The 25,928-nt window shown below is 62.8% G+C and overlaps 1 protein-coding gene across 3 annotated transcripts in view; it reads right to left on the bottom strand.

The window, feature by feature from the left end:
- The window catches only part of ADAM33 (ADAM metallopeptidase domain 33), a 42,270-nt gene extending 18,350 nt beyond the window's left edge, over positions 1-23,920 (bottom strand). For all 3 annotated transcript variants that reach the window (XM_059845591.1, XM_059845593.1, XM_059845592.1), the window contains exons 1-7: positions 23,789-23,920; positions 20,968-21,050; positions 8,169-8,245; positions 3,824-3,899; positions 3,257-3,333; positions 1,830-2,016; positions 42-107 (exon numbers count right to left, since the gene is read on the bottom strand). In XM_059845591.1, coding sequence (XP_059701574.1) covers positions 42-107; positions 1,830-2,016; positions 3,257-3,333; positions 3,824-3,899; positions 8,169-8,245; positions 20,968-21,050; positions 23,789-23,906 — 684 coding nt within the window. In that variant the 5' untranslated portion in view covers positions 23,907-23,920. The remainder of the gene's footprint in view (positions 1-41; positions 108-1,829; positions 2,017-3,256; positions 3,334-3,823; positions 3,900-8,168; positions 8,246-20,967; positions 21,051-23,788) is intronic.
- Positions 23,921-25,928: the final 2,008 nt, after the last annotated feature.

Here is a 25,928-nt window from a genome sequence, read left to right as displayed (position 1 = left end):
AGACAGAGAGGGACCCTGGTTTTCTGCCCCCCAGCACTCACCAGGGTGTTATCAGCAACGATGAAGAGCTCCATGTACTTCATGGTCCTCCAGGCATCTCTCCTGGCCTGCAGGCAGACACAGGGCTCAGCAAAGAGGGGCAGCCCTTGGCTCTGGGCACCCTCCAGACACCACAGAGCTGCTCAGGAGGGACAGCTGAGAGGGGAAACTGAGGCACGGGGTGACAGAGAAGGTTTGGGTGGCTCCAAATGACCTCATGTCATATCCCACATGGCAGGATGCAGCACCGAGACCCAACTGAAGCATCCTCTGAGGTCTCCTGCCTAAATTCAAGCCACACAAGCCACCCTCACAGACCCTGACACCCCACCTGCCTGCACAGCCTGCCCAGCTCCTGGAGACGTGGGAGCTGTCAGCAGTGCCGAGAGCCCCTCCCAGCCCTCTGCCTGACCCCAGACAGATCCATGTGGATTTACCCATGAGGATTTACCCGTGAGGATTTACCCGTGAGGATTTACCCATGAGGATTTACCCGTGAGGATTTACTTGTGAGGATTTACTTGTGAGGATTCATGGTAAATTCACCCATGAGGATTCACCCGAGTGGATTTACCCGTGAGGATTTACTCATGAGGATTCACCCAAGTAGATTTACCCATGAAGATTCACTCGTGAGGATTTACCTGATGGGATTCACCCACGAGGATTCACAGTAAATTCACCCATGAGGATTCATCTGAGTGGATTTACCCGTGAGGATTCACGGTAAATTCACCCATGAGGATTTACCAGTGAGGATTTACCCGTGAGGATTCACCTGCGTGGATTTACCCGCGTGGATTTACCCGTGAGGATTTACCCGTGAGGATTTACCCATGAGGATTCACCCGTGAGGATTCATGGTAAATTCACCAGTGAGGATTTACCCGCGTGGATTTACCCGTGAGGATTCACCCGAGTGAATTTACCCATGAGGATTCACAGTAAATTCACCCGTGAGGATTTACCCGTGAGGATTCACCCGTGTGGATTTACCCATGAGGATTTACCCATGAGGATTCACGGTAAATTCACCCGTGAGGATTTACCCGTGAGGATTTACCCGTGAGGATTTACCCGTGAGGATTTACCCGCGTGGATTTACCCGTGAGGATTCATGGTAAATTCACCCGTGAGGATTCCCCCGTGAGGATTCACCCGTGTGGATTTACCCGCGTGGATTTACCCGTGAGGATTCATGGTAAATTCACCCGTGAGGATTCACCCGTGAGGATTCACTCGTGAGGATTTACCCGCGTGGATTTACCCGCGTGGATTTACCCATGAGGATTCATGGTAAATTCACCCGTGAGGATTTACCCCTGAGGATTTACCCCTGAGGATTCACCCGTGAGGATTCACCCGTGAGGATTTACCCGCGTGGATTTACCCGCGTGGATTTACCCGTGAGGATTCATCCGTGAGGATTTACCCGTGAGGATTCACCCGTGAGGATTCATGGTAAATTCACCCGTGAGGATTTACCCCTGAGGATTCACCCGTGAGGATTCACCCGTGAGGATTTACCCGTGAGGATTTACCCGCGTGGATTTACCCGCGTGGATTTACCCATGAGGATTTACCCGTGAAGATTTACCCGTGAGGATTCATGGTAAATTCACCCGTGAGGATTTACCCCTGAGGATTCACCCGTGAGGATTCACCCGTGAGGATTCACCCGTGAGGATTTACTTGCGTGGATTTACCCGTGAGGATTCCCCCGTGAGGATTCCCCCGTGAGGATTCACCCGTGAGGATTCACCCGTGAGGATTTACTTGTGTGGATTTACCCGTGGGTGCCGTGGCTGGAAGAGCCGGGCAATGCCAGCGACGGTGCTCCCCAGGTGCTGGCCGTGCCCGCAGGTGCCCCCTGGCACGGGCAGGTGCTCTGCTCGCTGGATGAGGTGGAGGCCGGGCTCGGGGGGCCCCAGGGGTCTCAGGTAGTAGCTGGTGTTGCTGCTCAGCACTATGAGGCCCCTGGAGATGGGAACAGCCCCGCTGGCTCCTGTGGTGCTTCCCCTGCGCTCCCCCAGCCCCTGAGGCCCCACAAACTCGTGGCACATCAGCCTGGTCTGTACCCGAGCTGGGAATCTCTGCCCAAACAGCCCCAGGACAAATAAACCCTGGGCACCAAAACCTTCCCCCTTCAGAGTACGGGGCAAAGCTCGGTCTGGGACAGCTGCTCTGGGGTGCAGGGACCTGCCCCTCCAGGGATAAAATTCCTGGGAGTAAGCTCATGCTGCCAGAAATATGGTCCCTGCCCAGCCTGCCCAGTCCTGGGGCTGGGGGAAGCGTGGGAGAAGGAGGAAGGACAAGATGGGGGCCACGGGAAAATCAGCCCATGAAGCATTATAGCTGGGCTTGCAGCTGGTGCTGCTTGGGTGCTCCCAAAGGGGATCCCTGCAGAGAGAGGGAGCAATGGATCCATCCCACCTTTGTCAGCTCCACAATCCACATTGCCTGCCTCCAATCCAGATTCCCCCATTCCCTATTCCTTCCCCCATTCCCAACTCCTTCCCCCATTCCCCATTCCTTCCCCCATTCCCCATTCCCTATTCCTTCCCCCATTCCCAATTCCTTCCCCCATTCTGTTTCCCCATTCCCTATTCCCCCATTCCCCGTTCCTTTCCCCATTCCCTGTTCATCCCCCATTGCCTCTTCCCCCTTCCCCATTCCCCATTCCCCATTCCTCATTCCCCATTCCCATTCCGCAATCCCATTCCCACATTCCCCCATTCCCCATTCCCACATTCCCCCATTCCCCATTCCCCCATACTGTATTCCCCATTCTCCATTCTCCATTCCCCATTCCCCATTCCCATTCCCATTCCCCATTCCCCATCCCCCATTCCCCATTCCCATTCCCATTCCCATCCCCCATTCCCCATTCCCATTCCCCATCCCCATTCCCATTCCCCATTCCCATTCCCATCCCCCATTCCCCATTCCCATTCCCCATCCCCATTCCCATTCCCATTCCCATTCCCCATTCCCCATTCCCCATTCCCATTCCCATCCCCATTCCCATTCCCATTCCCATTCCCATTCCCCATTCCCCATTCCCATTCCCCATTCCCATTCCCATTCCTCATTCCCCATTCCCCATTCCCATTCCCCATTCCCATTCCCCACTCCCCATTCCCATCCCCCATTCCCATTCCCATTCCCCATTCCCATTCCCATTCCCATTCCCATTCCCAATCCCATTCCCCCATACCGTATTCCCGAGCAGGTGCTGAGCACGACCCAGGAGCCGCGGTGGCCGCGGACGTGGCCGTGGTAGTGACAGTGCTCCTGGAGAGAGACAGGGGGACCTTCCTCAGCGGGCTGGGAGCAGCAGCCCGCGGGCTGGTCAGGAAAAGCACCCCCTTTTTCCATGTCCCCTTTTCCATCTCCCCTTTTCCATCTCCCCTTTTCCATGTCCCCTTTTCCATGTCCCCTTTTCCATCTCCCCTTTTCCATGTCCTCTTTTCTATTTCCCCTTTTCCATTTCCCCTTTTCCATCTCCCTTCTCCATTTCCCAGGCAGGCGAGCGCGTTCCCCCGCACCGGGAGCGGGAGCGGGGTCAGCCCGGGACAGAGCCCGGCGCTGGAAGGTGACAGAGCCGGGCGGGGCCGTGGGGAGGGCCCGGCGCTGCCGCGTTTGTGTCCCGAGCGCTGGCCCGGAGCCACCGAGCGCTGCCGCGTCCCCGCTGCCGCCGGGAATCGCCCCCGCCCGCAGCGCCGCGGCTGCGGCTGCGTCCGAAACCCGAAACGGAGCGGAGCGCCCCGCGCCCCGCACCCACCGTGTGGTTGGGGGTCACCGTCACGGGCTGGCCCTGCTCGCTGTAGTGCGTCTCCGTGTAGCCCGGAGCCAGCAGCCTGCGGGGACAGAGCGGGGACAGAGCGGGCACGGCTCCAGGGCTGCCGGCACAGCAACGCACCGAACCCCTGAGCCTGGGCCCACCCGGGCCATCCACCGCATCCCCCTGAACGGGGCTGGGCCATCCACACATCCCCTGAGCCCCCTGAACCATCCACACATCCCCTGAGCCCCCTGAACCATCCACACATCCCCTGAGCCCCCTGAACCCAACTGGGCCATCCACACTCCCCCTGAGCCCCCTGAACCATCCACACATCCCCTGAGCCCCTGTCACCGCTGTGACCCCAACCAGAGGCTGCCCATGGCCAGCAGGGACAGTCCAGTGTCCCCCTTTGTGCCTCAGCAGGGACAGGGCTGCCCAAACCGGGGTGCCCAAACTGCCCTGGGGTGCTGCTCTGGGATGGGGCACTCTGGCTGCCCACCCACTCCCTGCCAGGGACCCAGGGACCACCTTGTACCAGCAGTGACAAACAGCCAGGGGGGTGACAGACAAACAGCCAGGGGGGTGACAAACAAACAGCCAGGGGGGTGACAAAGAAACAGCCAGGGTGGGTGACAAACAGCCAGGGTGGGTGACAAACAGCCAGGGGGGTGACAAACAACAGCCGGGGGGGTGACAAACAGCCAGGGGGGTGACAAACAGCCAGGGTGGGTGACAAACAGCCAGGGTGGGTGACAAACAAACAGCCAGGGAGGGTGACAAACAAACAGCCAGGGTGAGTGACAAACAGCCAGGGGGGTGACAAACAAACAGCCAGGGTGAGTGACAAACAGCCAGGGGGGTGACAAACAACAGCCGGGGGGGTGACAAACAGCCAGGGGGGTGACAAACAGCCAGGGGGGTGACAGCCTGTCCCCGGGGACGGAGCCCTCCCGGGGATAAAGCCCCAGGAGAGCCAGCCTGCTGGGGTCAGCCCTGGGGCTGGTCCTGCCGGGCTCAGCCCACACTCACGGCCCAGCTGGGGCCGTGGCAGGTTTGGGGTGTCTGACACAGCCCTGGACACGTCACTGCACTCCCAGCACTGTGGGGGACACTCTGGAGGCGACACCCCAACAAATGGGGCACGGGGACCCCAACGAGATGGAGATGATTGTGAGAAAGTGCAGGCTGCCTTTAGGAAGCTGCACCCTGCCTTTAACCCCTGCCTCAGCTTCCCCCAGCTATGGCCACCCCCTCCCAGGACTGGTCCAGGTGTGACCTGAGCCATGCCATGCCATGCCATGCCATCCCTTCCAGCTGCAGGGAAGAGCCAGAGCCAAGCTCACAGCTGGACAGCACGTCGGGTGGGAGCTGGGGGGACAGGCTGGAGTGACCCCAGGGGACACAGGAGACAAGGAGATGAAGAAGAAGATGAAAAAGATGAAAAAGACTAAAAAGATTAAAAAGACAAAGGTGAAGATGATGAAGATGAAGAAAAAGGAAAAGAGAAAAGAAAAAGAAAAAGAAAAAGAAAAAGAAAAAGAAAAAGAAAAAGAAAAAGAAAAAGAAAAAGAAAAAGAAAAAGAAAAAGAAAAAGAAAAAGAAAAAAGGTTTTCCTGCATTGCCCAGATCTGTGTGACCTTGCCCAGATCCCAGGGTGATGGGCATCTGCTGGAAGGCTGCAGTCCCCTGGGATGGCACATTCCAATGGGGGTGGCAGGGACCCGTGGGGATGGCAGGTCACCCCTGGGGATGGCAGGTCCCCGTGGGGATGGCAGGTTAGCCCTGGGGATGGCAGGTCACCCCTGGGGATGGCAGGGACCCGTGGGGATGGCAGGTCACCCCTGGGGATGGCAGGTTAGCCCTGGGGATGGCAGGTCACCCCTGGGGGTGGCAGGTCCCCGTGGAAGGGCAGCACCCCTGCAGGGGCTCAGCCACCCAGAGAAGGACAGCGAGGGCCAGGTTTTCCCCTGCTGTCATTTAGACTCAGTTGTGGGGTTTGGCCCCATCCCAAAGGTTAAATTCTGCAGAGAAAAGAAAGCAGCTCCCAGAATAGCCCCCACCTCTCCCTGTCTGCCTGCAGCCAGCGTGGCCCCAGAAATGTCACTGAGGGCACGGCTGAGGCTGCCCAGCTCCTGCCCCTGGGCCTGGCACCAGGGACTGCAGCCACAGCTCAGACAGGAGACCCAGCCTGGCTCCTGCCAGGGACACCGGGGGGCTGCCAAGGCAAGGGCCTGGCCAGCCTGGGACACGGGGACAGGGTGGGGACAGGGATGGGACAGCTGGGCAGAGGACACAGGAACGGCAAATGCTCCTGCATGGCCAGGGAATGGGCTGGGATGGCTGAGACAGCCACACCCCGGGCTGGCCCAGGGCAGGGGACGTCCCCTCCGGGCAGGGAGGGCAGGGAGGGCAGGACGAGCCTGCTCCACCAAGCAGGGAGGGGAAAACACCCCAGGATGCCCCTGGGGACCGAGCAGAGCTCCCAGGGCCACGTGAAAGACCTGAGGTCAAACCCAGCTCACCGGGCCAGGGGCTCACAGGGCTGAGGCAGCACTTCGGATGTCCCCAAGCTGTGTGTACCCCCAGGGCACTTTGGATGTCCCCATGCTGTCCCCACAGCCACTCCTGGGTGCCTTGGGTGCTGTGGGTGCTCAGGTCCCCTTTGTGCCACTGTCCCCCAGCTCACCCAGAGCTCACCCCCCTGCTCTGCCAGATCCCCCAGGGCTGCCCCTGTCCCCCCTGCCCCCCCACAGCCCCCCAGGGCTGCCCCTGTCCCTCCTGCCCTCCCAGAGCCCCCAGGGCTGCCCCTGTCCCTCCTGCCCTCCCACAGCCCCCCAGCTGCCCCTGTCCCTCCTGCCCTCCCACAGCCCCCAGGGCTGCCCCTGTCCCTCCTGCCCTGCCAGAGCCCCCCAGGGCTGTCCCTGTCCCTCCTGCCCTGCCAGAGCCCCCCAGGGCTGCCCCTGTCCCCCCTGCCCTCCCAGAGCCCCCCGGGCTGCCCCTGTCCCTCCTGCCCTCCCACAGCCCCCCAGCTGCCCCTGTCCCTCCTGCCCCCCCACAGCCCCCCAGAGCTGCCCCTGTCCCTCCTGCCCCCCCACAGCCCCCCAGGGCTGTCCCTGTCCCTCCTGCCCTGCCAGAGCCCCCCAGGGCTGCCCCTGTCCCCCCTGCCCTCCCAGAGCCCCCCGGGCTGCCCCTGTCCCTCCTGCCCCCCCACAGCCCCCGGGCTGCCCCTGTCCCTCCTGCCCCCCCACAGCCCCCCAGAGCTGCCCCTGTCCCTCCTGCCCCCCCACAGCCCCCCAGGGCTGTCCCTGTCCCTCCTGCCCTGCCAGAGCCCCCCAGGGCTGCCCCTGTCCCCCCTGCCCTCCCAGAGCCCCCCGGGCTGCCCCTGTCCCTCCTGCCCCCCCACAGCCCCCCCAGCAGCCCCTGTCCCTCCTGCCCTCCCACAGCCCCCAGGGCTGCCCCTGTCCCTCCTGCCCCCCCACAGACCCCCAGGGCTGCCCCTGTCCCTCCTGCCCTCCCACAGCCCCCCAGCTGCCCCTGTCCCTCCTGCCCCCCCACAGCCCCCCAGCTGCCCCTGTCCCTCCTGCCCCCTCTCCAGAGGGCAGAGTGGCACAGGGAGGGGCAGTGAGGACCCTCCAAGGTGGCCAGGCCTGCAGCACCAGCCAGACCCGGGGCCAAGCTCTGCTCAGCAGCTCTCATCCCTCACTACCAATCCCACTGCCCACAGCCCTCAAACGTGCAGGGGGACCCCCAGTCCCCCTTCTTGGTCACCAGGAGCTCCCCTGCTGTCACTGGGGGACACCGTGGGGCTGGGCTTGCACCCCAGCAGCAGCAGTGGAGGGGTCAGCTCTGCCCTGCTCACCAGGGGACAGAGAACTGGGCTGCCCCACCCCTGGCAGTGTCCCCACCCCTGAACAGGGCCTGGAGCAGCCTGGGCTGGTGGCAGGTGTCCCTGCCATGGCAGGGGTGGCACTGCAGCTTCAAGGTCCCTTCCAGCCCAAACCACTCTGGGGTTCTGGGGTGCTGTAGAATGCCACGAGGTCTCAGGCAGAGGGACAAGGAGGGCAGGCCAGGGCAGATGGACACAAGTTCTGTCCTTGTCCCAGGCTGGGCGAGTGGCACAGGGCACAGGGGACAGGTTCTGCTGCCACCTGCACCCAAACTGCACCAGAGAAGGAGCCCAGGAGGAGGTGACCAAGGTGGCAAAAGGAGCATTCCAGCCCAAATGGAGCCACACGGGGCTGTCCCTTCCCCTGCTGGCCAGCGTGGCCACAACGCTGCCAGCCCGGGTGGGCCCCTGGCAGGGGTGCCCGTGTCCCCTCCCCAGTCCCAGCCCAGCACTCACTGGTTCCTCTCCAGCACCAGCACGAGCTCTTTGCCCTCGGCTGTCACGGCCACCTCTGCCCGGGCAGGTGCCACCACCTGCAAGGAAAGGAGGGATGGGCTCAGCAAAGGCCCCTGGGCCCAGAACCTTCCCCTGCTCCCAGCCCCAGGGGCATGCCAGCCTCTCCTCCCGGGGTGGGCTCCACCCTGCCAGGAAGGTGATCCCCCTGAATTGCCAGCCAGCAGGGAAAACAGGGGGGTAACAGGGGGGTACAGGGGAGTAACAGGGGGTTCACAGGGGGTTCACAGGAGGGTAACAGGGGGTTCACAGGAGATTCAGGGATGCACTAGGCAGCAGATCCCAGCTCTGCTGGCAGCTTCCCCAGGGAAAGGCAGAGCAGCATGGACCCGGGATGAGGAGCAGCACAGGAGCACCCAGAGCAGGGTCTCTGTGCTCCATCCCATCCCAGCACACCCTGAGCAGGGTCTCTGTGTGCTCCATCCCAGCACACCCTGAGCAGGGTCTCTGTGTGCTCCATCCCACCCCAGCACACCCTGAGCAGGGTCTCTGTGCTCCATCCCACCCCAGCACACCCTGAGCAGGGTCTCTCTGTGCTCCATCCCATCCCAGCACACCCTGAGCAGGGTCTCTGTGCTCCATCCCATCCCAGCACACCCTGAGCAGGGTCTCTGTGTGCTCCATCCCAGCACACCCTGAGCAGGGTCTCTGTGCTCCATCCCAGCACACCCTGAGCAGGGTCTCTGTGTGCTCCATCCCAGCACACCCAGAGCAGGGTCCCTCTGTGCTCCATCCCATCCCAGCACACCCTGAGCAGGGTCTCTGTGTGCTCCATCCCACCCCCAGCACACCCCGAGCAGGGTCTCTGTGTGCTCCATCCCACCCCAGCACACCCTGAGCAGGGTCTCTGTGCTCCACCCCAGCACACCCTGAGCAGGGTCTCTGTGTGCTCCATCCCACCCCAGCACACCCTGAGCAGGGTCTCTGTGCTCCATCCCACCCCAGCACACCCTGAGCAGGGTCTCTGTGTGCTCCACCCCACCCCAGCACACCCTGAGCAGGGTCTCTGTGCTCCACCCCAGCACACCCTGAGCAGGGTCTCTGTGCTCCATCCCATCCCAGCACACCCTGAGCAGGGTCTCTGTGTGCTCCACCCCACCCCAGCACACCCTGAGCAGGGTCTCTGTGTGCTCCACCCCAGCACACCCTGAGCAGGGTCTCTGTGTGCTCCATCCCAGCACACCCTGAGCAGGGTCTCTGTGTGCTCCATCCCACCCCAGCACACCCTGAGCAGGGTCTCTGTGTGCTCCACCCCACCCCAGCACACCCTGAGCAGGGTCTCTGTGTGCTCCATCCCACCCCAGCACACCCTGAGCAGGGTCTCTGTGTGCTCCATCCCAGCACACCCTGAGCAGGGTCTCTGTGCTCCATCCCAGCACACCCTGAGCAGGGTCTCTGTGTGCTCCATCCCACCCCAGCACACCCTGAGCAGGGTCTCTGTGCTCCATCCCACCCCAGCACACCCTGAGCAGGGTCTCTGTGTGCTCCATCCCACCCCAGCACACCCTGAGCAGGGTCTCTGTGTGCTCCATCCCACCCCAGCACACCCTGAGCAGGGTCTCTGTGTGCTCCATCCCAGCACACCCTGAGCAGGGTCTCTGTGTGCTCCATCCCATCCCAGCACACCCTGAGCAGGGTCTCTGTGCTCCACCCCACCCCAGCACACCCTGAGCAGGGTCTCTGTGTGCTCCATCCCAGCACACCCTGAGCAGGGTCTCTGTGTGCTCCATCCCAGCACACCCTGAGCAGGGTCTCTGTGTGCTCCATCCCACCCCAGCACACCCTGAGCAGGGTCTCTGTGTGCTCCATCCCAGCACACCCTGAGCAGGGTCTCTGTGTGCTCCATCCCACCCCAGCACACCCTGAGCAGGGTCTCTGTGCTCCATCCCACCCCAGCACACCCTGAGCAGGGTCTCTGTGCTCCATCCCAGCACACCCTGAGCAGGGTCTCTGTGTGCTCCACCCCAGCACACCCTGAGCAGGGTCTCTGTGCTCCATCCCATCCCAGCACACCCTGAGCAGGGTCTCTGTGTGCTCCACCCCAGCACACCCTGAGCAGGGTCTCTGTGCTCCATCCCATCCCAGCACACCCTGAGCAGGGTCTCTGTGCTCCATCCCAGCACACCCTGAGCAGGGTCTCTGTGCTCCATCCCAGCACACCCTGAGCAGGGTCTCTGTGTGCTCCATCCCACCCCAGCACACCCTGAGCAGGGTCTCTGTGTGCTCCATCCCATCCCAGCACACCCTGAGCAGGGTCTCTGTGTGCTCCATCCCAGCACACCCTGAGCAGGGTCTCTGTGTGCTCCATCCCACCCCAGCACACCCTGAGCAGGGTCTCTGTGTGCTCCATCCCATCCCAGCACACCCTGAGCAGGGTCTCTGTGTGCTCCATCCCACCCCAGCACACCCTGAGCAGGGTCTCTGTGTGCTCCATCCCATCCCAGCACACCCTGAGCAGGGTCTCTGTGTGCTCCATCCCACCCCAGCACACCCTGAGCAGGGTCTCTGTGCTCCACCCCAGCACACCCTGAGCAGGGTCTCTGTGTGCTCCATCCCAGCACACCCTGAGCAGGGTCTCTGTGCTCCATCCCAGCACACCCTGAGCAGGGTCTCTGTGTGCTCCATCCCAGCACACCCTGAGCAGGGTCTCTGTGTGCTCCATCCCAGCACACCCTGAGCAGGGTCTCTGTGCTCCATCCCACCCCAGCACACCCTGAGCAGGGTCTCTGTGTGCTCCACCCCAGCACACCCTGAGCAGGGTCTCTGTGTGCTCCACCCCACCCCAGCACACCCTGAGCAGGGTCTCTGTGTGCTCCATCCCATCCCAGCACACCCTGAGCAGGGTCTCTCTGTGCTCCACCCCAGCACACCCTGAGCAGGGTCTCTGTGTGCTCCATCCCACCCCAGCACACCCTGAGCAGGGTCTCTGTGTGCTCCATCCCATCCCAGCACACCCTGAGCAGGGTCTCTGTGTGCTCCACCCCAGCACACCCTGAGCAGGGTCTCTGTGTGCTCCATCCCATCCCAGCACACCCTGAGCAGGGTCTCTGTGTGCTCCACCCCACCCCAGCACACCCTGAGCAGGGTCTCTGTGTGCTCCATCCCAGCACACCCTGAGCAGGGTCTCTGTGCTCCATCCCACCCCAGCACACCCTGAGCAGGGTCTCTGTGCTCCATCCCACCCCAGCACACCCTGAGCAGGGTCTCTGTGTGCTCCATCCCAGCACACCCTGAGCAGGGTCTCTGTGTGCTCCATCCCAGCACACCCTGAGCAGGGTCTCTGTGTGCTCCATCCCACCCCAGCACACCCTGAGCAGGGTCTCTGTGTGCTCCATCCCACCCCAGCACACCCTGAGCAGGGTCTCTGTGTGCTCCATCCCAGCACACCCTGAGCAGGGTCTCTGTGTGCTCCATCCCAGCACACCCTGAGCAGGGTCTCTCTGTGCTCCACCCCAGCACACCCTGAGCAGGGTCTCTGTGTGCTCCATCCCAGCACACCCTGAGCAGGGTCTCTGTGTGCTCCATCCCACCCCAGCACACCCTGAGCAGGGTCTCTGTGTGCTCCATCCCACCCCAGCACACCCTGAGCAGGGTCTCTGTGTGCTCCATCCCAGCACACCCTGAGCAGGGTCTCTGTGTGCTCCATCCCAGCACACCCTGAGCAGGGTCTCTCTGTGCTCCACCCCAGCACACCCTGAGCAGGGTCTCTGTGTGCTCCATCCCAGCACACCCTGAGCAGGGTCTCTGTGTGCTCCACCCCACCCCAGCACACCCTGAGCAGGGTCTCTGTGTGCTCCATCCCACCCCAGCACACCCTGAGCAGGGTCTCTGTGTGCTCCATCCCAGCACACCCTGAGCAGGGTCTCTGTGCTCCATCCCATCCCAGCACACCCTGAGCAGGGTCTCTGTGTGCTCCACCCCACCCCAGCACACCCTGAGCAGGGTCTCTGTGTGCTCCATCCCACCCCAGCACACCCTGAGCAGAGTCTCTGTGCTCCATCCCATCCTAGCACACCCTGAGCAGGGTCTCTGTGTGCTCCATCCCACCCCAGCACACCCTGAGCAGGGTCTCTCTGTGCTCCATCCCAGCACACCCTGAGCAGGGTCTCTGTGTGCTCCACCCCAGCACACCCTGAGCAGGGTCTCTGTGCTCCATCCCATCCTAGCACACCCTGAGCAGGGTCTCTGTGTGCTCCATCCCAGCACACCCTGAGCAGGGTCTCTGTGTGCTCCATCCCACCCCAGCACACCCTGAGCAGGGTCTCTGTGTGCTCCACCCCAGCACACCCTGAGCAGGGTCTCTGTGTGCTCCACCCCAGCACGGCTCTGCCCCACTGCAGAGGCTGGTCCAGGGAAGGGCCCTCAGCCCCGAGAGGGTCGGTGCCCTGGGGGGATGGAAATCACCACCAGGGCCCCTGGCACCGGATGAGGGCCGTTAAAAATACCTCAAACAGCGGGCAGAGAAAGGAAAGATTGACTCAGCTTCCCCAGGATGCCGGTGGCTTTTCTCATTCCCTCTCTTCGAGGGCGTTCAGCGGGAGCCTGGCTCTGGAGCCAGCCCAGCACAGCCCAGCTGTGTGAGACAGGATGGGCCAGAGCCCCACAGTGCTGCCCTTCCCTGTGTCCCCACTCTGTCCCCAGCGCTGGGGACACCGAAAGCATGGCCCTGCCTGCTGTCCATGGCCCGGACTGCCCTGAGCTCTGAGGTCCCCCTCAATCTGTCCCCATCCATGAAGCACACAGGGAGCCAGCCCTTGGGACCCCATCACCTGCCATGGCCGTGGGCCCAGCCAGCTTTTCCTGGCCCTGCAGGGAAAGGGGACAGAGGAAGGAGCAGTGCCTGGCCCTGCAGGGAAAGGGGACAGAGGAAGGAGCCATCCCTGGCCCTGCAGGGAAAGGGGACAGAGGAAGGAGCCATCCCTGGCCCTGCAGGGAAAGGGGACAGAGGAAGGAGCCATCCCTGGCCCTGCAGGGAAAGGGGACAGAGGAAGGAGCCATCCCTGGCCCTGCAGGGAAAGGGGACAGAGGAAGGAGCCATCCCTGGCCATGCAGGGAAAGGGGACAGAGGAAGGAGCAGTGCCTGGCTCTGCAGGGAAAGGGGACAGAGGAAGGAGCAGTCCCCATAAGGCCCCATCTCTGCAGCTGGAACACAAGGAAAGCAGCAGGGAGGGGGCAGAGCTGGGTGGTTCAGGGCCGGGATGAAGCAGAGGTTAAATCCTGATTCCTGTGGAGTTGGCTGTGCTGCTGCTCGGGCAGCCCAGCCCCCCAGCCCTGGATATGGGGACACCAGGGGAGCCCCGGGCCGGCAGCCCCAGGGGAGCCTCCCCCGCTGCCCCGGGGCTGAGGGGTTGGGAGTGCCGGGGGGCTGTTCCTGCACACCCACCCCGAGGGCAGCCCCGGGCCAGGCCAGCCCCGACAGCTGCTCAGGCTGCCCGCGGGTGGCTGGGGCTCCGAGGAGCCCCGCGGGGCGGGCTCCGGGTCCAGAGGGCAGCGAAGGGCACTCCCGCCGGGCAGGATGGGGATGGAGCCGGGAATGGAGCCGGGAATGGGGATGGAGCAGGGAACGGGGATGGAGCAGGGAAGGGGGCTGGAGCTGGGATGGAGCAGGGAATGGAGCAGGGAACAGGAATGGAGCCGGGAACGGGGATGGAGCCAGGATGGAGTGGGGAATGGGGATGGAGCAGGGAAGGGGGCTGGAGCCGGGATGCGGGGATGCAGCCGGGATGGAGCCAGGATGGAGCCGGGATGCAAGGCTGGAACCGGGATGCAGGGACGGAGCCGGGAGCAGGGATGGAGCCGGGAGCGGGGCTGGAGCCGGGAGCGGGGATGGAGCCGGGAGCGGGGATGGAGCCGGGAGCGGCGATGGAGCCGGGAGCGGCGATGGAGCCGGGAGCGGCGATGGAGCTGCAGCCGGGCTGGCGGAGCCCGCCTCCGCCTCCGGCTCCGTGCGCCCAGCTCCAGAAAAGGCGAGCAGCGCTCTCAGGAAACAAGCCCACGGCAGAGGGAGGCGAGGCCCGGCTCCGGCACCTCCCGGCGGCTCCCCCGGCCCGGCCCGGCCGCAGCGGGGCCCCGGTGCCCGGCCCGAGCGGCCCCGCCGGGCAGCGGCTCCGGCCCCGCTCCGGCGGCGCTGGGAACGGGCGGTATTTTTGGAACACGATCTTGTACAAACATCGCTCTCGGGCCAAACATGGTCTGTACATTTTTCTCGCCGTTTCCCTCCTTTCCCCCGCCTCTTGCCCTCCCTTTTTTTCTCCCCGTCTCTGATCTCCCCAGCGCCCGCTCCCTGCAGCCCTCTCCTCCTCCTCCCCCCCAGTCCCGGCCGGCTCCTTCCCGGTTTAGAATTCCCCAGCAATTACTCCCTGCCTCGACTCAGAGCCGTTACTGGCAAAATGCTCTTTCCCAGCTGCCGTCTTAAAGGGAACGTGCGTGCCCAGGGCTCTCCCGGCACCGGCAGCTCCCACCCCATCTCCCGGGCTGCCAGAGGCCGGAGAACAAAGGGCTGCTGTGCCCCCTCCCCGGGAGGGAATGCGCCACGAGCTCCCCTCCTCCCGTGCCTCAGTTTCCTCCGAGAGCTCCTGCAGGGGCAGTGGGGAGCAGGGATGGACCCTGGTTCCAGCAGGGACGGGCCCAGCTCAGCTCCTGGAGGGATCAGCACAGTAAAACCAGGGAAAGGGGAGTGTGGGCAGCACTCGTGCCAGGCAGGAGCCCAGCTCCCAGCTCCGAGGGCAGGCAGGGTGGCTGCACTGATTGAACACTGCTCCCTGTGCCTCGGGCTGGCAGGGAGCTGCCCAGGGCTCCTGCCAGGATCTGCACACTGGAAATGATCCAGGAGCAGCTTCCTCCTGCCCTCCAGCTTCCTCCTGGCTTCCAGGTTCCAGTATCATCCTGGATTCCAGCATCATTACAAGGTCCAGCATCATCCTGGATTCCAGAACATTCCCAACATCATCCCAGGCTCTAGTATCATCCCTGGCTCCAGCATCATTCCAAGGCCCAGCATCCTCCAGGGCTCCAGCATCATCCCAGGCTCCAATATCAGCCTGGGCTGCAGCAATTTATCAGGCCTCAGCATCATCCCAAGGTCCAGCATCACCCTGGATTCCAGAACATTCCAACTCCAGCATCATCCCATGTTCCCATACCATCCCAGGCTCCAGCACCATCCTGGGCTCTGCCATTGTCTCAGGCTCCAGCATCATTCCAAACTCCACCAAATCCTGTGCCCCAGCACATTCCAAGCTCTGGCAACATCCCAAATTCAGTGTCATCCCAGGGTCCATTATCCTGGGCTCCAGCATCACCCCAGGCTTCAATATAATCCTCACAGCTCCAGCATCACCCCAGGCTCCAGCACATTCCAAGATCCAGCTCATCATCCTAGGCCCAGCAAATCCCCAGTTCCAATATCATCCTGGGCTCTGCCATTGTGACCCCAGGCTCCAGCATCCTCACAGATCCAGCATCCTGACAGATTCCAGCATCCTCACAGCCCCAGCATCCTCACAGCCCCAGCATCCTCAGAGCTCCAGCATCCTCACAGCTCCCAGCATCCTGACAGCTCCCAGCATCCTGACAGCTCCCAGCATCCTCACAGCCCCAGCACCCTCACAGCTCCAGCATCCTCACAGCTCCAGCATCCTCACAGGTCCCAGCATCCTCACAGCTCCCTGCATCCTCACAGCTCCAGCATCCTCACAGCTCCAGCATCCTCACAGCTCCAGCATGCTCACAGCTCCAGCATCCTCACAGCCCCAGCATCCTCACAGGTCCCAGCATCCTCACAGATTCCAGCATCCTCACAGCCCCAGCATCCTCACAGCTCCCAGCATCCTCACAAGTCCCAGCATCCTCACAGCTCCAGCATCCTCACAGCTCCAGCATCCTCACAGCCCCAGCATCCTCACAGCCCCAGCATACTGACAGATTCCAGCATCCTCACAGCTCCCAGCACCCTCACAGCCCCAGCATCCTCACAGCTCCCAGCATCCTCACAGCCCCAGCATCCTCACAGCCCCAGCATCCTCACAGCTCCCAGCATCCTCACAGCCCCAGCATCCTCACAGCTCCAGCATCCTCACAGCTCCAGCATCCTCACAGCCCCAGCATCCTCACAGCTCCAGCATCCTCACAGCTCCAGCATCCTCACACATTCCAGCATCCTCACAGCTCCCAGCATCCTCACAGCTCCAGCATCCTCACAGCTCCCAGCATCCTCACAGCCCCAGCATCCTCACAGATTCCAGCATCCGCACAGCCCCAGCATCCTGACAGATTCCAGCATCCTCAGAGCTCCAGCATCCCCACAGCTCCAGCATCCTCACAGCTCCCTGCATCCTCAGAGCTCCAGCATCCTCACAGATTCCAGCACCCTCACAGGTCCCAGCATCCTCACAGCCCCAGCACCCTCACAGCTCCCAGCATCCTCACAGCTCCCAGCACCCTCACAGGTCCCAGCACCATCCCAGGCTCCTCCTGCTCCCCGCTCTCTTTCTCCAGCCCCATGAACAGAGTGCCCAGTCCCTGCCAAGGCTGCAGGAAGCCCCCCCCTCAGCCCTGGCTGCAGGTGCAGGTGGTGGCCCCTCTCCAGGCCATCCCAGCACAGCCAGTCCCACAGGGGCTGGGAGGGGCTGGAATTATGGAATTGCAGCTGGGATGACTCTGCCTGGCCAGGCCCCAGCCCAGGGACCCAGCTGGAGTCTGGTTTTGCTTTTCACTCCACTGATCAGAGAAACCCCAGTGCCCTTTGCAGAGGACTGAGGGGGTCGAGCTGCTCTTCCCCATTTCCCCACAGCCCCCATCCCAGCCACCCTCCTCATGCAGGCTGCCTCCCTCCCTGCCTCCAGGAGCAGGCCCAGGGAGCACTGAGTTCCCTGTGAAATCGCCCAGGCCAGGTCCCAGAGCTCAGCTCCCAGCCCAGCCATCTGCTCAGGCAGCTCCCCCAGGCCCTGAGCTCCCAGGGAAGCTCCCAGAGCCCGGATGTGACGGGGAGCACAGGGATGGAGGCTACCAGGAATGCTCCAGGAGGATTTACTGATGGGATTTGCAGCTGCTGGAGCAGCTGGGCTGCACCAGAGCCTCCCCAGGCAGCTGAGTGCCAGCACTGAGGCTTGAGGAACACAGCTCGGGATTGCATCACTTGGCCACCACCAGCTGGACCCAGGGATGAGCCTCTCACACCCACTGCTCTCTGGAAAAGCATTCCTGGGAGCCAGGAGCACCCCTGGGAGCCAGGAGCACCCCTGGGAGCCAGGCAGCAGGGCAGCCAGGCCCAGGCCCAGGGCAGGGCAGGGTTTGGGCTGGTTCAGAACAGAACTGGCAGGGTTTGTTCAGTGCGGCCACAGCTCTCACTGGGAAAAGAGGAGAAGGGGAAAAGAAGGGGAAAAGAGCAGGGCAGGGAGCTCGGCACCTGCAGCACATCCCAACCACCATGGGCAGCCTGATCCTCCCCTCCCCTCCTGCTCCACACCTGGGAGAAAACAATTCCAAAGGGAAGGGAAAGAGGCAGGGGGGAGCCCCAAGGCTGAGCAGGCTCTGGGCTGGGACAGGGCACTCTGACCCCCAGGGCTGGAGGATACTGGTGGGATGCCCAGGGCAGAGTGATGGGTACAGCCCCAATTCCAGCTCTGGGTACAGCCCCAATTCCAGCTCTGGTACATCCCCATTCCCATCCCTGAGTACAGCCCCAATTCCATCTCTGGGTACAGCCCCATTCCCAGCTCTGGGCACATCCCCCATTTCCATCTCTGGTACAGCCCCATTCCCATCTCTGGGTACAGCCCCAATCCCATCTCTGGTACAGCCCCATTACCATCTCTGGTACAGCCCCATTCCCATCTCTGGTACAGCCCCAATTCCATCTCTGGGTACAGCCCCATTCCCAGCTCTGGGCACATCCCCCATTTCTATCTCTGGTACAGCCCCATTCCCATCTCTGGGTACAGCCCCATTCCCAGCTCTGGGCACATCCCCCATTCCCATCTCTGGGTACAGCCCCATTCCCATCTCTGGTACAGCCCCATTCCCATCTCTGGGTACAGCCCCATTTCCATCTCTGGGTACAGCCCCATTCCCATCTCTGGGTACAGCCCCATTCCCATCTCTGGTACAGCCCCATTCCCATCTCTGGTACAGCCCCATTCCCATCTCTGGGTACAGCCCCATTCCCATCTCTGGGTACAGCCCCATTCCCATCTCTGGTACAGCCCCATTCCCATCTCTGGGTACAGCCCCCCCCCCCATTCCCATCTCTGGGTACAGCCCCCCCCCCCCATTCCCATCTCTGGGTACAGCCCCACTCCCATCTCTGGTACAGCCCCATTCCCATCTCTGGTACAGCCCCATTCCCATCCCTAAGTACAGCCCCTTTCCCATCTCTGGTACAGCCCCCTTTCCCATCTCTGGGTACAGCCCCATTCCCATCTCTGGTACAGCCCCATTCCCATCTCTGGGTACAGCCCCATTCCCATCTCTGGGTACAGCCCCATTCCCATCTCTGGGTACAGCCCCCTTTCCCATCTCTGGGTACAGCCCCATTCCCATCTCTGGTACAGCCCCTTTCCCATCTCTGGTACAGCCCCAATCCCATCTCTGGTACAGCCCCATTCCCATCTCTGGGTACAGCCCCATTCCCAGCTCTGGTACAGCCCCATTCCCAGCTCTGGTACAGCCCCTTTCCCAGCTCTGGTACAGCCCCATTCCCATCCCTGAGTACAGCCCCAATTCCATCCCTGGGTACAGCCCCATTCCCAGCTCTGGTACAGCCCCATTCCCATCTCTGGTACAGCCCCATTCCCATCTCTGGGTACATCCCCCATTCCCATCTCTGGGTACAGCCCCATTCCCATCTCTGGTACAGCCCCATTCCCACCCCTGGAGGGCTGGAAAAGCCCCTGGCAGCCCGGGCAGCCCTTGCCCCCATCCCGGGCAGGGGCAGGAGGAGCAGGCTGCGGGCAGCTCGCAGCCCCCAGGCAGGGATGGAGGATTCCAGGGGTGCCCGGGCTGGAAGGCAGCACCCCGCGGGCTGGGATGCTGCCTCCTGGCGCCGCTGGCATCCCCACTGGCACGGTTATTTCCAGGATCTCTGCTGGAGGGCAGCAGGAGCCGGGGTGGGGACGGAACGGACTAAATTGATCCCAAATTAGAGCGTCAGCAGAACCGGGGCAAAAGGGCCAGCGCGGGGCTGTGTCCCTCCCCCAAAGCCTCCCCCTCCCGCACCGCCCGGGCCCCTCTCCCCTCCCTCCCTGCCCCGGGAACAGGAGGCTCCTTGTTCAGCCCGGCCGGGGCTGCAGGAGCAGCAGATGGCAGGAAACACGGGGCACCGGCCCAGGCACCCCAGCCCCGAGCCCCCAACCCCCGGAACCCCCGGAACCCCCCGGCCGCCCTTTGCACCCCCGGCACCACCCGGGCACCCTCAAATAACGGAGCAGAAATAATCCTGCCCTGCCACGCGTTCCCCGGCTCAAGCGGCTTCGCTTAAATATAGACGGAGCCGGGGCTGCCCGCCGGGAGGGGACACTTCTGCAGGGAGGGGACACTTCTGCAGGCCGGGGACATTTCTGCAGGCCGGGGACATTTCTGCAGGGAGGGGACACTTCTGCAGGGAGGGGACATTTCTGCAGGGAGGGGACATTTCTGCAGGGAGGGGACACTTCTGCAGGCTGAGCACAGAACCCACACGGGCTGTTGCAGCTCCAGCAGGAGCAGCCAGCCCGGGTTTCCCTGGGAGAGCCAGGGCAGCACAAACCCCTCTCCCGAGCCCGGCCGGCTCCGCCTTCGGCATCTCCCGGAGCAAGGAGGGCTCGCTTGGAGCATCCCGGGTGAGATGCCAGGGAGGCCCCTCCCAGCAGCGTTCTCAGCCCCGCTCCCAGCAGAGCAGCCCCTCGGAGCCGTCTGAAGCAGAGCTGGGAGGGGCTGGACCTGCCCAAGGAGCCCCCGGCCCCTCCCGGCTGCTGCAGCCCCGGGCAAGGGTGGCCACAGGCACCTCACCCAGGGATGTGGGGACAGCGGGGGTGGCAGGGAGGGGGTGACAGCCCTGGCAGGAGATGTCCTCTGCTCCCTGCAGGGCACTGCTCCCAAACCTGGAGCACTTTGCCCCGGCTGCTCCTCCTATCCCAGCCGAACCAGGAGCTGACAGATCACCTCCAGCTCCTCCCTCCGAGCTCTCCAGCTCCTTCCCACTCACCCTGCAGCTCCTGGCCATCCTCCTCCTGCCCAGCACTCATTAACACCACGTTTAATTAACGCACTGCTGCATCCTCTGCTTTCCCTGTTCATCACCTGAGGGTGCTGATGGATCCTGCAACTCCCTAATCTGCTCATAGATCCTGCAACTCTCAACCTGCTCATGGATCCTGAAATTCCACACCCTGCCCATGGATCCTGAAATTCCACACCCTGCTCATGGATCCTTAATTCCGCACCCTGCCCATGGATCCTGAAATTCCACACCCTGCCCATGGATCCTGAAACTCCACACCCTGCCCATGGATCCTGAATTCCACACCCTGCCCATGGATCCCGAATTCCACACCCTGCCCATGGATCCTGAATTCCACACCCTGCCCATGGATCCTGCAGCCCAAGGGCTCCATGGTGTCAAAGCAGGGAGGCTCATGGCAGAGGAGGGAAGGAGGAAGGAGGAAGGAGGAAGGAGGAAGGAGGAAGGAGGGAGGAGGAAGGAGGAAGGAGGAAGGAGGGAGGAGGGAGGAGGGAGGAGGAAGGAGGGGTTTGGGAGCACCCTTACCTGCTCCTGCAGGCTGACGGCTCTGCGGGCACGGCCCCCCAGCAGCCAGTGGGGGGTGACCTGCTCTCCGTGGGACAGCGACCCTGGGGAGAGGAGAGAAGAGCTGCTGAACAGAGCCTGTGGGAGCTGCAGCCCCTGCACAGGGCTGTCCCTGTGAGCACCCACACCCAGAGCCTCCTCCCGGGTGTTTCAGGGGATGGAGCCAGCCCCGAGCCAGTGCCCCCCCTCCCCAGCCCAGCCCCTCACCACTGGCTCAGCCTTAGTCCTGGGAGGCCCCCAGGAGCACTGCTCCCACCCAGGTCCCCGAACAGGGGCCCAAATCCCCTAAATCTGCACCCTGGAGAAGCAGCTGGCAGGTGGGAGCTGGGGCTGCCCCTGCATCCCGGAGTGTCCCAGGCCAGGCTGGACACTGGGAGCAGCCTGGGACAGTGAAGGTGTCCCTGCACGGCAGGGCTGGCACTGGCTGGGCTCCGAGGGCCCTTCACCCCCAGAGTGCCCCATGGCTCTGTGATTTTGGGCAGTGTGGTTCCATCACCCCCAGCCCAGCCCTCTGCAGCCAGGGCTGGGCAGCAGCAGGAGCTGGGAGGGCTGTGCCTGTCAGGGCTGTCTGAGCTATCCCAGCCCCCCCGGGCAGGCAGCACAAGCCATTCCTTGGCTCCAGCCAAGGCAGACAGACTTTCTAAGATTATTTTTTTCCTAAACAATGTGGCTGGATTTGACTGCAGCACAGGGAGCAGCCACTGATGACTTAAGTCCGGATGACAACAGAACAAAAAACTAAAATCTGAAGCTGCTGCAGAGAGGGGACGAGGCTGAACAAAAATGTCAAGGGTTGGGCCACCTTGCCAAGCCAAATGTTGTCAGGGAGAGAGCTTGGATGGAATTATCTTCCCCAACGAAGTGATTTAGTCAAAAAGTGGAATAACAGGGGCTCAGGGCTCTCTGATTTTACAGCTTGTTTTGGTTCCTCGTGCCGAGCTCCAGGGCTTTGGCTCGAGGGAAGATGAAGTTATTGAAAAGACAAAAGAAAAACAGAGGTGGAGTAACGGGCTGGGAATTGCTGCTGGAGCTTGCTGGGATCAGGTCACCCCGCCCGGCCACCTTTGTCCCCCGGGAGCGCCCGGCGCTATCGCCCGAGGTATTTAATCAGTGCCATTAAATTTAGCTTGGAATCAGATTCCAGGAATAACTGCAGATAAGGGGTGGCACCATCCCAGCTTCCTTCTCCTCACCTCCTCCCAAAGCGGGAGCCAGGCCCTCCACCCCAGCCTCACACCAGCTCATTTTCCGTGGGGAAACTGAGGCACGGGCTGAGCAGCCCCGGCGGGGTTTGGTGCCCTCCCATTTCAGAGCAAAGCAATAAATCCCGGGTTTCATTCCCACGGGGAGGAGGGCAGGGAGCTGCGCCTGCCCGGCCCCGGTTCGCTCCCACGCCGGGACACGAGGGGCGGCTCTGCTGGGCCGGGCTTCGGCCGCGTCCCAAAAATCCCTCAGCTGGGAGATTTAAGAGATGAGATTTCAGTTACGATATTTTAAATTTCCCACTGTTTTGTTTGTAGGTTTTGCTGGGAATCTGAGAGACTCAGAGCACGAGACGGGGCCTCCAAAATCTAACTCAAATAAACCCAAACGCAGCCCAGAAAGGGTTTCCCACACCCCCCTTCCCTGGATTTCCTGGAAACCACTCGTTCCCAGCCCTTTTAGGGAGCGGTGTGGGGAACAGCGCTGCTCTGGCCTTTGGCATCTTGGCACCCCGAGCTGCGGGGCTGGGGGAGCCCGGGGGAGCCCCGCAGAGCCCGGGTCCCCCCGGAGCAGGCAGCTTTCCCTTCTCCTCTTCATCCAAACCGAGCTCTGGCCCCGCCGCCCTCCCTGCTCCTCTCCCAGCTGCGCGGCTCTCTTGGAGCTGCTGGAAAACTTCTCTGGGCAGCAGCAGCCGAGAGCCCGGCAAAGCTCGGAAGTGAAAGCAGCAGTAACAAAAAATGTGCTCTGGTAGAGGAACATCAGCCCCGACTTCTGGGAATGGCTGGGGAAGGAAATAGGGATGAGGAAGGGGCTACAGGCGGCCGAAGGGAAACTGGCAGCCCCTCTCCCCCTCCAGCTCCCATTTAAAAAGCGATGGGGGCCTCGGGCAAAGTCTGGATTTCCTCACCGACGGAACGAGACACGTTTCACGGCAAAACCCGCAAGGCAGCCCGGACCCCGAGCTCCTGCTGAGACCGCAGGAGGAGGGGCTGGCACGGCACGGGGGCTCGGAGATCACCCGCAGCTCCGGGGCAGAGCGGCCCCGTGCCCGGTGCCAGCCCGGACCCTCCCCGGCCTCCGGGGGTGAGAGCGGCCCCCTGCCCGTGCCCGGTGCCAGCCCCGACCCTCCCCGGGCTCCGGGGGTGAGAGCGGCCCCCTGCCCGTGCCCGGTGCCAGCCCCGACCCTCCCCGGGGTTCCGGGGGTGAGAGCGGCCCCCTGCCCGTGCCCGGTGCCAGCCCCGACCCTCCCCGGGCTCCGGGGGTGAGAGCGGCCCCCTGCCCGTGCCCGGTGCCAGCCCCGACCCTCCCCGGGCTCCGGGGGTGAGAGGGGCCCCCTGCCCGTGCCCGGTGCCAGCCCGGACCCTCCGCGGCCAGCGGGACCCGGAGCGGAGCCGCAGCGCGGGCTCTGGGGGCTCCCCGGGGGCAGCGAGCGCAGCCCGGACCCCCATCCCATCCCATCCTATGCCCTATCCCATCCCATCCCCATCCCTATCCCACCCCTATCCCATCCCATCCCCATCCCTATCCCACCCCTATCCCATCCCACCCGATCCCCACCCGCGCCCCCAGCCCCCCTTACCTGCCGGCCCCGCCCGGCCCCGCGGGGGGAGCCCCAGCAGGACCCCCAGGAGGGCGAGGCGCAGCCCCCAGCCCCTGGCCGAGCCCCGGCGGGGCCCGGGGGGGCCCGGCCCGGCCATGCCGCCGCTCCCGGGCTGTCACCGCCCCGACTCGGCGCCTCCGGCCCGACCTCCTCCTCTTTATGCCGCCGGGTCCCTCCCCCGGCGCGGAGCCCCGAGCGCGGCCGGCCCGGCCGGGGGGCGGCGGGGAGGGGGCGGCTTTGTTCCCCTTATTTATTGCTGTGTTTCTTGGCCCGGCCCGGCCGCTTAATGAGAACCAGACCCGCGGCTCGGCGGCTCCCAGGCTTCCCCCGCCCGCCGCGGCTCCATCCATCGGCCATCCGTTCATCCATCCATCCATCTCTCCCTCCCTCATCCATCCATCCACCCATCATCCATCCCTCCATCATCCATCAGCCATCCATTCATCCATCCCTCCCTCCCTCCCTCCATCCTTCCATCCCTCCCTCCATCCATCATCCATCCATCCATCCATCCATCCATCCATCCATCCATCCATCCCTCCATCCATCCCTCCATCCATCCCTCCATCCATCCTTCCATCCATCCTTCCATCCCTCCCTCCCTCCATCCTTCCATCCCTCCCTCCATCCATCCATAAATCCATCCATCCATCCATCCATCCTTCCATCCCTCCCTCCATCCATCCATAAATCCATCCATCCATCCATCCATCCATCCACCCATCATCCATCCATCCTTCCATCCCTCCCTCCATCCCCACCACCACTTCCCCCTCTCTCCTGCCCAAGGAAAGCCCAGGGGGTTCCCACAGCTGCCTGCACAAGGAGATGGGGGAAAAGTGATTAAAGCAATTCAGGAACTCCACGTATCCCACCCCAGAGACACCTCTCTGACCCTCAATCTGCTCCACAGTTGTTATTGTTAATATTAATTATATTGATTATTAACATCAGCATTTTTATTAATTAATTCATATAAATGCTATTAATAGAAAAATAATGCAATTAATAAAAATGCTATTAATTGTAGAATCACAGAGTGGATTGAGTGGAAGGGACCTCAAAGCCCAGCCAGAGGCACCACTGCCATGGCAGGGACCCCTCCCACTGTCCCAGGTGCTCCAGCCTGGCCTTGCACACTTCCAGGGATGGATTTGATCGACATCATCACCCCGGAGCCATCAGAGCAGCAGCAGGGAGTGTGGGCAGGAGGGGGGGGCTCACTTCCCTGCCTGCTCACACTCCCAGCCCCTTGGGCTGCCTCCCTGGGGCCAGCCAGCTCTCCCTGCCACATTCAGGGCAAGGATTCATCAATAGTTATTAGAATCCCAAGAGCAATATTGATTAACAGTAGTAATTAAAGCTTTGCAAATGATTTTACCAGGAAAACGGGCACAGCTGCCAGGCCCCCTACCCACAGTGCTGCAGGGACCTGTGGCCCAAGGTGACATCTGGGGACAGGAAGGCACAGGGGACCTTCCTGGGCTTTCCTGGCACAAAGGACAAACGGACAGAGCAGAGTCAGAGCCCTGCTGGCACCAAAGACACTGGGGTGCTGGGAGGGGGCCCTGGGGTGCACCCTGCAGCTGCAAACATCTGGAGGGAGGAGAGGGCTCCCCCAGCACCTGTGAGCCCCATCAGCCCCCAGCCCTCCCCAGGAGGGTCAGTGGCCCTGAGCTGCCCCTCCTGCCACCACGAGCCCTCCCCAAGCACCTGAGGGAGCCTCTGGGGAGAAATTCCTCCCTGGGAGGGGCTGAGGCCCTGGCACAGGTGCCCAGGGCAGCTGGGGCTGATCCCTGGCAGTGCCCAGGCCAGGCTGGACATGGGGCTGGAGCAGCCTGGGACCGTGGGAGGTCCCTGCCATGGCAGGGGTGGCACTGGGGGGGATTCCATGGACTTCAGCCTTTCCTGGGCCCCTCTGCACAGCCCCAGGTCCCCTGAAGCTTCAGCCCACCCTGCAGGTCCTGCCAGCTCCAGGAGAGGACACACGAGAGGAGAAACCCTCCAAACCCCAACCCTGCCAAGAGGGACTGTGGAAGGGTGGTGGGAAGCCAGGGGCACAGCTGGGGATCAGGAGCCTGGCACAGACAGGGACAGATCCCAGGGCACACACAGGGAC

This window comes from Haemorhous mexicanus, chromosome 4 (genome assembly GCF_027477595.1).
Source record: "Haemorhous mexicanus isolate bHaeMex1 chromosome 4, bHaeMex1.pri, whole genome shotgun sequence".
NCBI classification, from domain to species: Eukaryota; Metazoa; Chordata; class Aves; order Passeriformes; family Fringillidae; genus Haemorhous; species Haemorhous mexicanus.
This window is presented reverse-complemented; position numbering and strand designations above follow the sequence as displayed.